We start from the raw sequence: 16,623 nt of genomic DNA, 5'->3' as shown, positions 1-16,623 counted from the left end.
ATATTTAGGTCAGTCTTAGGGTACCTACAAAGAAAAGGTTGGCCTCAATATGAAGTAAATATATTTCCTAACACATGTTACTGTAGCAGGCTCATAAGTAAAAGAAAATGAATTAGGTTGGGGAACAAAATAGATGGGATAAGAGCAGGAAATAAAATTTCCCAAAACTCATTAAAAAAATCCACTAAGATAAAATACCTAATGAAAATCTAAAATAAAGATTTCTTACATGGACATTTCTCAGATTTATGTATTAGATTGTTAGATTTATTTCTGTGAAAAGTTAAGTTTTGAATCTGTTTTCTCTGAATGCTGCTACAGCAATAGTTTACAAGATCTCAACAAGGGAAAAGGCACTAAACTGAGACTTAATGTTCAAAAAGTTGTGTTTTTCTAGGAAATAAAATAGCTACAAAAAAACCGATAAAGCAATATTAGAGGGACATCTCTTAGACATATTTTCATCAGTCAGAGTATAATATTATTTGCAATTAAAGGAAAGGATTTTGGCATGGAACCCAAGTTTTAGTCTTATGTTTTTGCTAGGCTTTATATTTTAAGATGGGTAGGGGAAGCACAATCAATTACTTTTTCAGAATCACTTTTTTTCCCATTCCTAATTTTCTTCCTGATAACTCTGTAGCTGGTAACATCTAATTTTAAAGAAATACAAATAAATCAAATTTTACTTATAGATGCTTTCTTCTTTCCAAGAAAACTCAAGATTTTATTTAAATCCAATTTAGGCTTATACTTCTAACCACAAATTGTATTTTCAAAGTTCAAAAGCAGCATTTAAAAAATGTTTGGTGTCTTTACTTGCATACATGGGCAGAAGAAAAACAAGTGCATGTAAGTTTTACCAAGTTAAGATACCCATGTTAATTTGGAACTACCATACAACAGACTACATAATTCCTTTGTGAATTTCCAAAAACACAGAAGGAATATTAATAGGGCCTGTTAACTTACCGAACTATGTAATAAATGTACTTTTTAAAAAAGAGAAATGAGATACAGATTTTCATCAGTAAATACTAATTTTCTTACTTGAAATCAAAAGAGAAGCCATGGAACCCAAAATATAATCTAAGCATGCTCATAAGGAATTATGATTTTGAAATCTACTGCTGTCATAAAAGACACCAAACAGGAACAAAACACAAAATAAAGGTGTGCCTATTTTAATTATTCCCTAAGGGGCTTATTTTTATAATTTAAAAACATTTTAGCCCCACCTAGGAGTAAAACGGAAGGGAAAATTTTATGGTAATTTGAAAATGATCCAGACTTTTTGTGCACTGTAAAGTATGGATTCTTTTGTTCCTCTTATTCTCAAGTAAAACTGTCATTACAATAATTCCAAATTTCTAAAGAAAACAGGGAAATAGATGCTATAACTCGGCCAACAAAAACTTTAGCCAGGAGAGTAGTAAAAAAAATAAAATAAAAGAGATATTAACAGAAAAGTCAGAAGTATGACTAGTGGATATTTTTAAGCCTTTCTTATAAGGCATATAAGTGCTTCTCAGAGCAAATTTATGTAGCAGTAAGAAATTATATTCCTAACCCAAGACTGAAATGGTAGTCACAATCACGTATACTAAAACTGAAGTTTAATCCGCAGTGCAATTGACGCCACAGTTCTAACATTTTTTTTCCTGTTATACATTCATTTATCCAGCAAATAAGGTCTTCAGGCAACAAATTATCCTTTATAGAAAGAATGTGGGTCAAAATAAATTGCAGTCTGCTTCCCCAACCCCATTTTATTTAACGCAAATTATCCAATGCCTGCAAGAATGTTCAAAGCCTTTGAACCTGTTTTATAAAAATAAAGGATAAAATTTCAAAATTAGAAGAGACTATGAGAGAACACCAATCAATAAAGTGCTATTTGTAATAAATACTAGAATTTAGACTAATCCTCAGTTTGATAGCCACGATGCATATTGGAATAGACAAGAAATTTTGCATGAATTTGATCACTCACATAGGCAGTTATAATTTGAAAACAATATTCCTTGCAAGGATTACGAATAAAATAATGTTTTAGGACACAATTGAATTTGAAATAGGTAATGTTTTGAATAGATTTTTTAGTTTTATTGAAATCTTACATGAACAAGAAATTGGAAATACAATCACATCAAAGAACAAATTGTCACGGCTTTGACGTTTAAGCCAAACAAATTTTGTAGGGCAGATTTCAAAAAGGTGTGAAGTTATAACAATTTAAAAACACAGTTAACCTACTTCTAGGAATGCAAAACATACAATCATAGGTTATTTTCAATACAAGAAAACTTAAATTTGTTTGCTTTAATTTCTTAAAACTACTAAGACAAAGCACTAGCTTGTATTTTTATTTACAGCATACTCCATACTCCTATGTAGTCTATCCCAAATCCAAAAAAATGAAACTGTCCAAAACCAAAGGTTCTGCAAAATCATGATTTTAACAGTGTGCTCAGCTTGTTTTTGAAGCTAAAATGAAGCCTGAAACGATAAAAGCATTGTAACCCCCAGAATAAGGGAACTCTGCAAGCCCAATAATGTCCAAGAGCATTTATGAAAAGAGGAAAAAAATAAAAAGACTTGAGTATATATACAATAGTGATTTCTTCAGCCCAATACAAATGGCAGCAAACTGCTACTGAAAGATGAAACAGTTAAGCCAATTTTTTTTTTTGAAGAATGTAGATCTAGAGCCAATCGGATCTTGCCAATATCATTTTCAAACCCTCACTTGTCTATTTCCACTGTTGCCCATAAGTATCCTGATAAAATTCCTGGTTGTCATTATTGTAACCATAGTTACCAGAATAGTCACCACCTTGCTGAAGCGGCTGCTGAGCGATGGGTTGGGAACCCCAGTTCTGTTGGTTGTTGGTCTGGCGGCGCTTGGAATCAGGTTGGTTGTACCCATCTGCCTTTCTCTTGCCTCCTACATTGCCCCCACGATTGCCCCGAGATCCACGGGAACCACGGCCTCTCTGCTGTTGTGCAGGACCCCCTCTGCCACCCCTAGAGCCTCTTGGTGGTCCCAAAGGTGCCCCCCTCTGTGAATAGCCAGCTCTACCTCTTGGAGGTGGTGCTCCCCGCCCCCTTGGTGGTGGTGGAGCACCTCGCCCTCCCCTTCCTCCTCCTCTTCCTCTTACTGCATAGCCATCATCATAGCCGTAGTAGGGATCTTCATAGCCTCCACGATAGTCGTGATAATCATAACCATAGTAATCATCATAGTAATCTTCATAGCCATAGTAATCTGGAGGGTAGCCATATCCACCTCTCCCCCCACCACGACCCCGACCTCTAATTGGAGGTGGCATACGAGGAGGAGGGTGATAGTAATAATCTTCATACCTAGCAATGGAGGAAAGGGAGAAAAGAGAAAAAAACAAATTAGCTTACTTCAAGACTATTCCTGAATTTTTTTATTAACTTGATCTCTATTACCAAGTTATTCTTTGTTCAGAGATGTAGTTATTAAAATGTAGACTCACGCAGTGCTTCTGGAAGCCTGTCTAGCAGCTTGACGCTCTTTCCTTTTCTTGTCTGGTGGCTTGGCTAAGACTATTTCAATTTCTTCCCCTTCTATTTCTTTGCCATTCATTTCATCCATGGCCTATATAAAATTGTAAAAATAAATTTATTTTGCAAGTAAGACAGTGCTTTAAAACATAATTACATAAACATATCTGTGGCATTTAATACAATTAATAAACAATTTATTTCACAACTATTTTAACTGGCAAAAGAAATCTAGCCATGAAGAAAAAAATACAAAATACTTATTTTTCTCCATCTTACTTATGTGTAAATTATATTCAAAACAGAACTCATGTCCCACTATTTAGAAAGATAAAAGGGCTTCTAGAGTTACCTATCACTGTTCCTTAATTCCAAATAACTAACCCTGCAAAGCTGAACCAAACCAAAGAAGCAAATCCACATCTGGGAAAAGTGCTTAAGTAACACAAACTTTTCAGGACTCAAATTTTTAAATAAAAATATGGCATTCAACATGTAAATATGAAACTGCTCTTTCACAAAAATCTTAAAAGATTTGAAAGACAAATGAGGTCACTGAGATTATCAGTGAAACTGAACAAGACACGGACCAAAAAATGCCTAGGTTTCCCCCACAACACTTCACCTAGAGCATACTTAACCTGAACAGTTAAGAGCAGAGCCCAGAACAGACATGGACTAAGGAAGACTGGAGTGCTCCCTGAAAAGTAATCATTAAAAGCATTCTATGCTCTACTCCTTTATATATGTTGTTCCACCTAACAGCCTCTGCCATATTTCCAAGTTCAAGTAACTCAGTAACAAAATATCACACCTCCTCCCCACAGCCTTTCTTTCTATTTCCCTACACTACCTTTTCCTCTCTGGACAAACAGAATAAAATGTTCTATCCATAGAGCATTCACTTATCTACCAGCATCTAGACAAAGATTGTATCAGTTCTCCTCTACATGCTAATTGCTCCCCTTTACCACATTTAGCTTTTGGCTACTTCACCTAAAGCAATGAAATAAGTCCACAGAAGCTTCTCAGTTGCTGAGACATTTTGTAATTTCAGACTTCACTACCCTACCAGTTTTTATACTTCTTTCCAATTAGAGGCAACCGGTTATTTAGTAACAACGGAATGAATAGGAATACTTAGAAGGTATAAATTAGTTATCTGTGTTTCATACCACTGGCAATTTCAGAAACTAACATTAAATTCAGCACTACACTGTGAATTTTGTAAGCAATGCTGTCTCACTAATTAGCTTTCATCAAAAGACAAACCAATAAATTCTAACTAGCCAAAGATTCTATAAAGCAAATACCCTGGGCAGAAAACAGAAACTGCTCAAATTAAAGGGGGCAACACTCCACAAGACCATGAAGAAAAAGGACAAGGCCTGACTGAGACACTGAGGATTTTGAACCTACCTCCCCAAATACATAAAACAGCTCTTATTAATGTTTTGCCTTCTCTCCCCTCACCAAGAAAGGTGAGAGGAACAAGAAACTAGAAATTTAATCCATTGGAGATTATACTGATCATTATTGGCAGAAAACAGCACATATATTCAGGTTTTATACTCTAGCCACCACATGAAAATACTTTTCCACAATTTTCATTTCTATCATCAAATGGACTACTATATGCAACAAATATCTCTCACCAACTACTGAAACCAGCAACACATTTAATACTATTAGAATTCTGGGGGCGCCTGGGTGGCTCGGTCAGTTAAGTGCCTTCAGCTCAGATCATGATCTCCAGGTCCTGGGATATCAAGCCCCGAATCAGGCTTCCTACTCAAAAGGGAATCTTCTCTCTCTCTCTCTCTCTCTCTCTCTCTCCCTCTTTACCCCTCCCTACTGCTCATTCTCTCTCGCTCTCTCAAATAAATAAAATCTTAAAAAAAAAAAAAAAAAGAATTCTGAAATGACTGAAGAAAGACAAATTTATAAAGAACTAACCACTGTCTCAGAACACATCTGCTGAATTCTATAGGCTGTGCTGTGTGTTATGTACACTGCTCTGGATCTTTCCAGGTCCACAAACTATGGTAAACAAAGTAGTTATAGTATGATTTGTTACCTATTTATCATTTACAGCACCTAATTACTGTATCTTGTAGTATTTCCAGGGCATCATGCTATCAAATCTTAAGCTTACAAAAACAATACAGAGATTAAAAATAACTTGCCTGAAATCACAAACCCAGTTAGTAATAATCAGGCTTTGAAATACAAAGTCTTACCTGTTACATTACTATCACTTCACAGATTATTAAAACAAAGTTCCAGAGTTCGGCAAAAGCTGAAAACCAATTTTATTTCAGTTTTTAAAGTCATTTTATGTGTTTGCAAGTTTCAACAACAAAATTCAAATACCAAGAAGCAAAATTTCAAAATCTCTACCTTAACAGCTGCTCCTCTGTCTTCAAAATGAACAAATGCATAATCTTTCAACTTCTTCACTCGTTCGAGTTTTCCAAATTCAGAAAATGACTTTTCCAGTATTTCTTCTGTCACTGTAGTAGCCAAGTTTCTCACAAATAAAACTTTCACCTAATACAACAAATACACAAATTGGCATTGGCTACTTAATTTTAGCTGAAGTCTTACATTAAAGTATTTCTTCCTATCCTCACTGCAGGCCTTCCTTCTCAAAAACATTAAATAGGGGCGCTTGGGTGGCTTATTTGATTAAGAGTCTGCCTTTGGCTCAGGTCATGATCCCAGAGTCCTGGGATCGAGCTCCACATCAGGCTCTCTACTGAGAGCCTGCTTTGGAGAGCCTGCTTTTCCCTCTCCCTCTGCCTGCTAGTCTGCCTATTCATGCTCTGTCAAATAAATAAATAAAATTTTTAAAAATTAATAATAAATGTGCATCACAGAAAATATAAAAATTTCCAAGAAAATTACTCTGTCAGTTACCAATTTACATAGATTTCTGGTTCCTTCTCCTGCTGTCATTAAAGTACCTAACCCTGTAAACAGAACCTTCAAGGAACCGACACATAATCCACAAACTTAAGAGGTCCCTAAGTATCAACTAAAACAACATGTTTTGCAGTTCTGCTCCCCTAGAACTGAGTAAGCTAATTCTAAAGTTCATATGAAAAAATAAATAGGAAAAAAAAATAACAAAATTGAGAGACCAGCCCTACCAGATATAACAAACTATAATGTTCACCTGGATAAAAATAAAAGTTGGGGGGGGGTGCCTGGCTGGCTCAGTCAGAGAGGCATGTGACTCTTGATCTCAGGGTTATGAGTTTGAGCCTCACACCGGGTATAAAGATTACTTAAAAATAAAATCTTAGAGACGCCTGGGTGGCTCAGCGGTTGAGCATCTGCATTTGGCTCAGGGTGTGAACCCGGAGTTCTGTAATTGAGTCCCCCATTGGGCTCCCTATGGGGAGGCTGCTTCTCCCTCTGCCGGTGTCTCTTCCTCATGAATAAATAAAATCTTTTAAAAAGATTGAAAATTAAAATCTAAACAAAAAAAGCTGGATTCATATCTCAAAATACACCTGGATAAACTCCAAATACATCAAAAATTTTAAAGGGGTGGGCAGGGGTGGGGATGGGGAGAGAAAAATATTAGAAAAAAATAAAGGTAATTCCTTTACATAACTACTCCAAGGAAGGCTTTGTGACTTAAAATCTATTATATAGGGATCCATGGGTGGCTCAGCAGTTTAGCGCCTGCCTTTGGCCCAGGGCGTGATCTTGGAGACCCGAGATCGAGTCCCACATTGGGCTCCCTGCATGGAGCCTGCTTCTCCCTCTGCCTGTGTCTCTGCTTCTCTTTCTCTGTGTATCTCTCATAAATAAATAAAAAATCTTTTTAAAAAATCTATTATATAAAGGAGCAATAAAATTCAACTACTAGAAATAAATGGCTTTCACATGCCAAAAACATTCCAGAAGTAGAGCCAAAGACAAATTACTTCTATCACAAAGAGTTAATCTGTTTTTTTTTTTGTTTTTTTTTTTTTTGTTGTTGTTGTTTTTTATCAGAGCTCCAGAAAATAAGAAACAGCTCAATGGAAAACTGAATAGAAAGACAGACAAAATTCATGAATACAAGGTTCACACAAGGAAACACAAATGACCCTTCAACATATTAAAAACTTAAACCCATGCACAGTAAGAGAAGCAAATTATGATGGTTTACCAGACTGGCAAAATCCAAAAATATGATCACAAACTATTTTGATAAGGATGAGGAAGAAAGTGGGCCTCTTATATTTTGCTGGTGAGAGGGTAAAATGGTACAGGGGAATATGGCAATATCTTAATAATTACAGATGCATGTACTCTGTGGCCTGCAATTCTATCTCTGAGAATCTATCCTACAGGTATATCTGCATTTTTAGTAACTTGACAGGACACAAGCTCATTCATTACAGTATTGTAATAATAAAAGATTAAAAACAAACCAATGCTCAGCCAGCTGAATACAGTATAGTACATCCACACAGTGGAATCTTATGTAGCCATAAAAAAATGAGGAAGAGCTCTAAGAGTGGATATGAAGAGGCTGCCAACATACACTGTTACTAAGACATTTTTTCCCTTTTTTACTTCTCTGAAATAGGGATCCAACTTCCAGCCAATGTGACATGCAAGCAGTGTCATAATTTAATTGGAAACACTTCTTAGTGGTACACATAATAATGGTATACTTCCTCAGAGCTAATGATCCAGGATAACGAATAAAGAAAATATAGATCAGTGAATGCAGATTACCTGTAACCATCATTTAAAGTCAGAAAGTAAGAATATATACTCATATTTGCCTGTATCTGCCTAAGTAAGGAAGGAAGCACTAAAAGAATAAAGCAGAGGCTACTAAATCTGGGTGTGTATTGGAGATAAGGGAATACAGTAGACGGAGTGAGGTAGAAGTGAGACTTCTCTGTCTATACCTTTCTACATAATTTTGATTTCTAAACTAAGGAACTATTCAAAGAAAAAAATTAACATACCACTGAACTGTTGCCTCAGATAAAGGAGTATATGAATAAAAATTACTTGGAGGAAGGTATTAATTCAACGGCGGGAAAAATCTAACACTGTCCACCTCCACCTCTACCCCCTTTATTTTTACAGTGTTGTCATAGGGGTCAAACTCTATGTTTCACATGCTTCGGTTGGTTTATTTACTTTTTCCAAAAAATTCAATACAAATCTTTTATTCTTTTTTTTTTTTTTTTCAGAGAAGAAACAAAAACATACTATTTATAAAGGCCCCTTTTCATTCTGAAACTTACAATCTAGGAAGACTAGTTCCTGGAATAAAATGCTGACGTTTTCTAACCCTATAGAAGTTTAGGATGCATTTAATCTGAAAGGTTTTAAGAGGTACGTGGATAGTGTTGATGAACAAACCACCAGCTACACTGGTTTTCTGGAAATTTTATTCATCTAACGTGTAATATACCTATGCTTTTTTAAACATGTTTTTACAGAAAAAGCAATACAAACTCTACTCAGTTTCTATAAGGCAGGTCAAAATTGTAAGGGTTAAGAGATTTATCCAACTCCAATAAAATAGAGGACATCCAAGTTCAATAGGTTTGTCCAAAGTCGAATTATATTAGAAGAAACAAATGAATTAAAATCAAGTTATAAATAAATACATACTATTTAAATTCCCAGTCCCTTTCCTTAACACAAATCTAATCAAGGAATACAAGAAAAAAGACAAGGAGCAGCACATCTAGGCCCTTCTCTGGTTCCTTCTCAGTGGATCTTGTCTCAACCCAAAGATGTCTTTACCTATAAAAAGATCACACTAGCATAAACTGCGGCTCTCCTTCAAACTAATTAGAGTGAAGATTACCTGCTCAGAACCTGGAATAAAAAGCTTTAGAGAAAGACTTCTCAGATTAGGAGAATTCAACCACTAACTTATGGTCATCAGAGAGTTGCTACCTCATCAAGGGAAGAGACACACCAAATACTAAAAATCTCACTAAAACAGCAGATGCAACTCTGATGAATCTCTTCACTCTGAGGAGTCACTCAGAGGTAAGCCTAACAATCAGGACTCATAGCACCATTATTTACCAAAGATTGTAGCAATGCAAATATAAGGCTTGCCACTGTGTATGTTTTGCCACTATCACATAATAGCAAGCATGATAACCCTTTGTCTTTGTTCATGGAGACAATAGTCTAAGGGAACATGATAATTAAATTTAAAAAAAGAAAGAAAAAAAATCAGCCATAAATTTAAATAAAATATAATCAATGGCCATGTAATAAAAGGATGGTCGATGAGGATTACAATTTCATAACCCCCAAAAAACATTACTTCTGTCTTGACTTTTTTAAACTTCTGTAGCCCTCCTAGTACCTAGCACTAAACACATTCTCAGTGTATATGGAAATACTTAAAGGAATTTCATTTCAGTTCCTTTTGTACATTTAATCTCTGGAAAAAGGGATGATTTGGAAATTTCTAGATACCAACAGACTGTTAAGTTGGTATTAAAGCAGATCCTAGGGATGCCTGGATGGCTCAGTGGTTGAGCGTCTGCCTTCGGCTCAGGGCGTGATCCCGGGATCAAGTTCCACATCAGGCTCCCTGCGGGGAGCCTGCTTCTCCCTCTGCCTGTGTCTCTGCCTCTCTCTCTGTGCATCTCTCATGAACAACAACAAAAAAAAAGTACATCCTAGAATTAACATCAAGAACTATATTTAACATGAAACTTCTAAAAGTTGAGCTTTACCATGAAGCACAAAATTTAAATAACCATCTCACCCCCAGCCCAAACAACTGCATTTACCTTAGCCATGACTTCTGGATCTGGTTCTTCCACAGGGTCAGCCCATTCAACTGTAACTACATTTCCCCATACTTTTACTTTTCCACTCATCAGTCGGCGTCTGGCTTGTGCTGCTGACTTGTGATCCTCATATTCAAGGAAGCAGAACCCCCGATTCTTCTTTTTGTCATCGGGTTGATGATAGAGAATAACGTCCACCAAACCCTCTGTTAAACCAACAGCCAGATATATAAGCCAAAAGCATCCACCACACATCTAGCGATTAGGCAGACCTAAATCCATTTGCCGAAGAGCAAAAAATACTGAAGAAGCCTCAAAATGATTCCCTAATTACCTAGTAGACAATTAAATCAGCATTGTTAGATATAAGTTGTAAAACAGTATTTTATGTTCTTTTTTAATTTTTCAGGGTCCTGAGGATACAGCCCTAAACAGGTCCAGTTACTGTATTCTGACATGTAACATATTACCATGTTTTAGAGTGTTTGATATAACATGACCTTAAAAATTTATGAAAATACTACCAAGGAATTTAAAAACCAAGTTATAAATATAAATTCAAGAGAACTTACATTCAACCAAGTAATCATGATCAAAAATTATCCTTGGACTAACTTAAAAGTTACTGTTTTTACCAAGAATGAAAACGATTGCTAAATAATGGTGTCCCTCTGGTCTTAGTCTTGTGTTCTCATCTTTCCACATATGTTCTTTCTTGGTAGTATCAGCTAGTTTGTACTTTTAAAAAGCAAAAAAAAAAAAAAAAAAAAAAAAGCTATCTATATCCTTAAGAATGCTTACATTTTATTTCAAGCCCAGACTCAAAGACATTTCAAATTTAACATGTCCAAAACTGCAGTCACCACTCCCCAAATCTGTCTTCTCTACTTTCCTATCTAATAATAAGAACCACCCCCTGGCTCTTAGGCAAGAAACTGAGTACTCATTCTTGATTCTTCCTTTACTCCCCTACCCAATTTCAAGCCCATCTATTTCTTTCCACCTTCACGGCTATTACCCTAGTCCAATCTTCTGTCCGAACTACTGTGATACTAAGTGATTAGCTTGATTAGCTCCTACACTTAAACCCCTCTAAACCATTATCCATATAGCAGTGGGGATAATATTCTAAAAACATCAAACAGATGTTACTCCCTGCTTGAGATCTTTAAATACCTTCTTGTTCTAAAAGAGTAAAATCTAAACTCCTTAAAAGGTCCACAAAAGCCTTGCCTACTTCATCTAATTCTACCTTTAATTCTACAGTAATTTTAACAACACTGGCCTTCTCTCAGTTGCTTTAATACATCAAGTTCTTTCTTGCCTCAGAGATTTGGCACATCTTGCTCTCTTAGAATGCATATCCCTCTGCTCTTTATATGCTACATCCTCCTCATTCTTCAGGGCTTGCTGGAAATGTCATCTTATCAGAAAAGCCTTCCATAACCATCAAAACAGGGATAGTAGCTATTCTCCAGCTAAGTATCCTTTATTTCCCTCTTCTCAGTGCTTACCACATTGTGTAAATATTTAATTTTTGGTCTTATCTCCTTTCCCAGAATGTAAGCTCTATAAGGGCAGAAAATAGATCTTATTCACCACTGCATCCCAGCACACAGCACAATGCCACCACTTTAATAGGCACTGGATAAATACCTGCTGAAGGAATGAATAAATGGATAAGAAGCCAATAAGAAGCTGACAGATAATAAAGTGATGAGGTCAAAGAACTGCACTATTAGAGGCATGTGCCCAACACAACTGCGATGGATGGTGGCAGTGGTTACAAAGGAGAACACTAGAAATCAAGATTTTGGAGTGGATAGAATCTCTGGCAGCAAGCTCCAGAATGTTCTCTGGATGTGGGGGAGCTGAAGTAAAGAACTGGAGATGAGGTAGTCTTAGAACTAGGAGGCTAGGGGACTGGACGGTCCATCCACTTACATCTCAAAGGTACTACTAAGTCAATTTAGGGCAGAAGAGAAAGACTATGAGCCAAAAGCAATCTTCGATTAATGGGAGATGAATCCAGAAGAGCAATAGGTGACAGCATCAAAGAAAGAGAATGGACAGTATATGGATGACAAAATCGTGTTTTTTATGAGGGCAAGTAATGGTCTAAATCAGTATTTCATTTTTTTTTTAAACCACAGCTAGCATCAGAGAATCTCTATCCACGATAAAAAAAAAAAAAAAAAAAAAAAAATGAAACGGAATAGGAAAAATTACGCCAGATCGTGAAAGTACAGTTTTGATAAATTTTGTTTCAGTTATAAATGTATATGGACCTGTGATGTAAAATGCACTTCTCAATCAATTCCATGGATTTAGAACTGGAGATTTTGAAAAATCTGATCTAGACAAGGTAACAGAAAGGAGGATAAAAATTTATCCTCTTGGCCCTAAAGCACAATGGATGTCAGGAAGCCTTCATTGGAGGGCTACAGGACAAAGACTCTGGCAAAACCTAAAGATTAATGAAGGTACAGACAGGGACATTCCAATAAATTAGGGATATAATGGAACATGCTTAGACCAAAACCACTGTAAAGCAGAAAGGAGGCAACTTAGACACTGAAGATTTGAATTTTTAGATTAATATATACCTCCTTTTTCTGTACTTGTAAATAGTACCACAGATCTCCCAAAACTAACTTCTACTAAATACATTTTTGTTTTACCTGTGACTTTACTGAATTCTTCCAGAATGTTTTCCTTAGTCTTATTCTTCGGAATTGATCCAACAAAAAGCCTGTTGTTTGCCACAGAAATGCACACTCCAAGGTGTTTACCAGGGCGAATTTCATAGCTGTCACACTGCAGGGAAGAAAAGAACCAGATACCCCACAACCATCCCAAACTCAGGACAACTGATCTCAATCTAAAAAATTTAACAATTTAAGGTCAAACACTTCTTGCTTCACAAACTCACCGAGTTCCCTCATGCTTACCATTATATAAATGTGTATTTTAAAACTTGTTATGGTCTCTCAGCTTAGTTAACTTTTACTGTTCTTCTGAACATAAATGACTCAGTTATTCATTTTATTTTTAAAAATATCTTATTGTCATATTTCAATGCTATCTATCTGAAAAATTTTCCAGAGAATTTCAGAAAAAGTACTCAAGACTGATCATTCAAGGTCCTTAGAGATAAAATTAGATACAGATAAGCCAAAAGCAAAATAACAATGAAGAGTTAATAACTATGTATAATCAATAAAGAGAAATTCAGAAAAATTTCACATTCTACACAAAACACAGTGTTCTGAATGTAAACATGAAAAGTTTTAAACTGCATATCAAACACAATACCTTCAAAATCATATGAAATGACAGGAAAGAAAAAAGGCTTTCTTTAAATCACTATGGTGGTGGTGGTAGTTTCCTTAGCTTCTTAGGCTTTAACATCACTTACCCATTAGCTTACTAAAAGATACATGATTATTAAAAAATAAAAATCATCCATGTGTTGCCAAAAATTAGGAAATAAAGCTTTGAAAACTTCTCAACAAAAACAAGTTGGAAGCAAAAGCTCTTAATAAAAACTAAAATCTGGGTTAAGCTAGAAGTGGAACTAATTGAGAAGTGATTAATGAAACCAAAAGCCCTGGTGAAAGAGGTACCCATTTTAGAAGGACTGGAACTAGACAAAGTGAGGCTTTTAGATGTATGCAGAGTATGCAAAAACAATGACAGTCATTTTAAGTTACTGAGATGGTAGTACCAATACAGGTGTGAAGAAATTTACACAACTCTGTTACAACGTACTACTACTACTAATACTATTATACTATTAAGTACAAAGGGTAAAAGGAAATTACTAGATTACAGAAGATGGGCCTCTCAAATAGTAAAAAAGGAGAGAAAGAGTGAAGACAGAGAAGACTGAAGGGCCTATAAACAAAAGATAGAACAGGCAAAAACTTAGAAAATAAACTATGATTATTAGGCTGTAACAAAAATAGTCTCAATCATTTCCTGAATTGTGTACTAAGAGTCACTGTCACCCAGTTATGTTCCCCAGAATCCATCCCAACCTTCATTACACTTTTCAGAATCTTGTCCTAAAGTTTAACAGTAATAATTCATATCTTTTTTGCCTGAAATCTAAAGAGGGAACTGCAGAAGCCAAATATTCAAAAGAAACTTTAGATATAACCAATCTAATAAATAACTTACTCAAATTATGGGAGATTTTCTCTAACACATTATTTCTTGGGTATTTTCATTCCTTTTTACTCTTATAATCAGGAAAAATAGAACAAAGATCACATATCAAATGTATCAACATCTAATCATTCAAAGCAAAAACTAAAGAAAATGAAACAATGTTAACTGCAAACATTTTTAATTGAGGTGATTTACCACTAGACAGTGGGTATTTGTTTATCACATACCAGTTTAACAGCTTCTTGGGCAGCTTCCTTTCCACAGAAGGTAATAAATGCATACCCTCTGTTCTGACCAGACAGTGGATCCATCATAAGACGTAGATCCCAAATGGGACCAGCCTTTTCAAAAAGGGGTACCAACTCATCCTCATATAAATCTCTTGGTATTTTACCTACAAACACCTGAAATAAAATCTCGGTATTAGAATCCCAAAGTAAGCATTTTGTAGCCATAAAGCCGAACTACCTTACTTCTAAGGGGCTAGGGGAACAAAGATAGCTAAGGAGGAATGCGGACAATTTATATCTTTAGGAGTTAACTCTAACATTTATTATAATGACCTCAGGATCATTAACATAGAACAATATTCCACACTGAAAAATGGAAACTAATGTGAGTGTGCAAAATCTGTACAACTAAATTTTTTATTTTTATAGTTTACCTTTTTTTCACAATAACACAGAATAAATGGCATGTACGTATCTTTGGGAAATATATCTGCATTTTCATAAAAACAGTTATTTTTTTAAAGATTTATTTGAGAATGAGGGTGAGAGGGAGAGCAAGTGAGCATAAGTAGGGGGGAGGGGCAGAGAGAGAGAGAGAGAAGCAGGCTCCTCCCTGAGCAAGGAGCCCTATGTGGGGCTCAATCCCAGGATCATGACCTGAGCTAAAGGAGGCCGCTTGACTAACTGAGCTACCCAGGTGCCCCTATAAACAGTAACTGAATAAAGACTGAAGTGGTCTTCCTCAAGTTTTTTAAACTCTAGGGGCACCTGGGTGTCACAGTCAGAACATCTGACTCTTGATTTCAGCTAGATTGGGATCTCAGGGTCATGAGATCAAGTCCTGCAATGGGCTCTGCTTCAATATGGAATCTGCTTAAGTTTCTCTCTTCTTCTGCCTCTCCACCCTACATGCACACTCTCTCTCCCCCTCAAATAAATAAATCTTTAAAAAATTACTAAAAAAAATATGTAATAAGGATTAAATTATAATATACAATGTTAGAATTAAACAATCAAAAACGTTCTCAGTATTTAATATCAGACCACAATTTTCTTCAAGTTTCCATCATGTCGGCAACATTAAAGATGATCTTTTATGTTAAAACATTTGCAATCTACACACAGTCTTTTTTTAAAGATTTATTTCTTGGGCAGCCCGGGTGGCTCAGCGGTTTTGCTCTGCCTTCAGCCCAGGGCGTGATCCTGGGGTCCTGGGATCAAGTCCCACATTGGGCTCCCTGCATGGAGCCTGCTTCTCCCTATGCCTGTGTCTCTACCTCTCTGTCTGCTTCTCATGAATAAATAAATAAAATCTTATTAAAAATAAATAAATAAAGATTTATTTCTTTATTTGAGAGAGAGAGAGAGAGAGCAAGTGAGGGAGAGAATCTCAAGCAGACTTCATTGAGCAGGGAGTCTGCCAGACTCCACCTCACAACCCTTAGACCACGACCTGAGCAAAACCAAGAGTCACTTAACTGACAGAGCCACCTAGGTGCCCCCAAACACAGCCATAAAGATTAAGTCAGTGTCTGCATTAGAGATGAATATTATGGTGAAACTCCTCTACATCAACACTTCATATTCTGAAAAATGACCTAATGATTAATGACACAGCAATCCAAAAGATGCCCAAATATTACTGGATATTAAGTTTCTGATAACCATAACAGCTAAGCCCATTTCTTCTAACCACATTCTTCTGGAAATAATTGCCAACTTTTATTTCTTCACCTCCCCTATTTTGCTCAGTATATCCTTCCAAACATGCCAAATTTCCCATAACACAACAATATGCAAACAAGAAACCTTTACTTTGTTCATTTATCTGTTCTTTCACTTTCAAATGCTTTGAACACATGGTCATGTCTGTTTTATTTCACTCCTGTAGTTATCCAACA

The 16,623-nt window shown here is 35.9% G+C and overlaps 1 protein-coding gene across 5 annotated transcripts in view; it reads right to left on the bottom strand.

Annotated features, from left to right (window-relative positions):
* Positions 1-2,082: 2,082 nt before the first annotated feature.
* HNRNPR (heterogeneous nuclear ribonucleoprotein R) overlaps positions 2,083-16,623 on the bottom strand; it is a 31,941-nt gene continuing 17,400 nt past the window's right edge. For 3 of the 5 annotated variants that reach the window (XM_041766316.1, XM_041766313.1, XM_041766314.1), the window contains 6 exons: positions 14,720-14,896; positions 13,001-13,136; positions 10,320-10,534; positions 5,935-6,084; positions 3,507-3,628; positions 2,083-3,366 (listed from right to left, as the gene is read on the bottom strand). In XM_041766316.1, the coding sequence (XP_041622250.1) occupies positions 2,754-3,366; positions 3,507-3,628; positions 5,935-6,084; positions 10,320-10,534; positions 13,001-13,136; positions 14,720-14,896 (1,413 nt within the window). In that variant the 3' untranslated portion in view covers positions 2,083-2,753. The remainder of the gene's footprint in view (positions 3,367-3,506; positions 3,629-5,934; positions 6,085-10,319; positions 10,535-13,000; positions 13,137-14,719; positions 14,897-16,623) is intronic. The other 2 variants (XM_041766315.1, XM_041766318.1) reach the window with 1 other exon arrangement.

Source organism: Vulpes lagopus, chromosome 8 (genome assembly GCF_018345385.1).
Source record: "Vulpes lagopus strain Blue_001 chromosome 8, ASM1834538v1, whole genome shotgun sequence".
Lineage (NCBI taxonomy): Eukaryota > Metazoa > Chordata > Mammalia > Carnivora > Canidae > Vulpes > Vulpes lagopus.
This window is presented reverse-complemented; position numbering and strand designations above follow the sequence as displayed.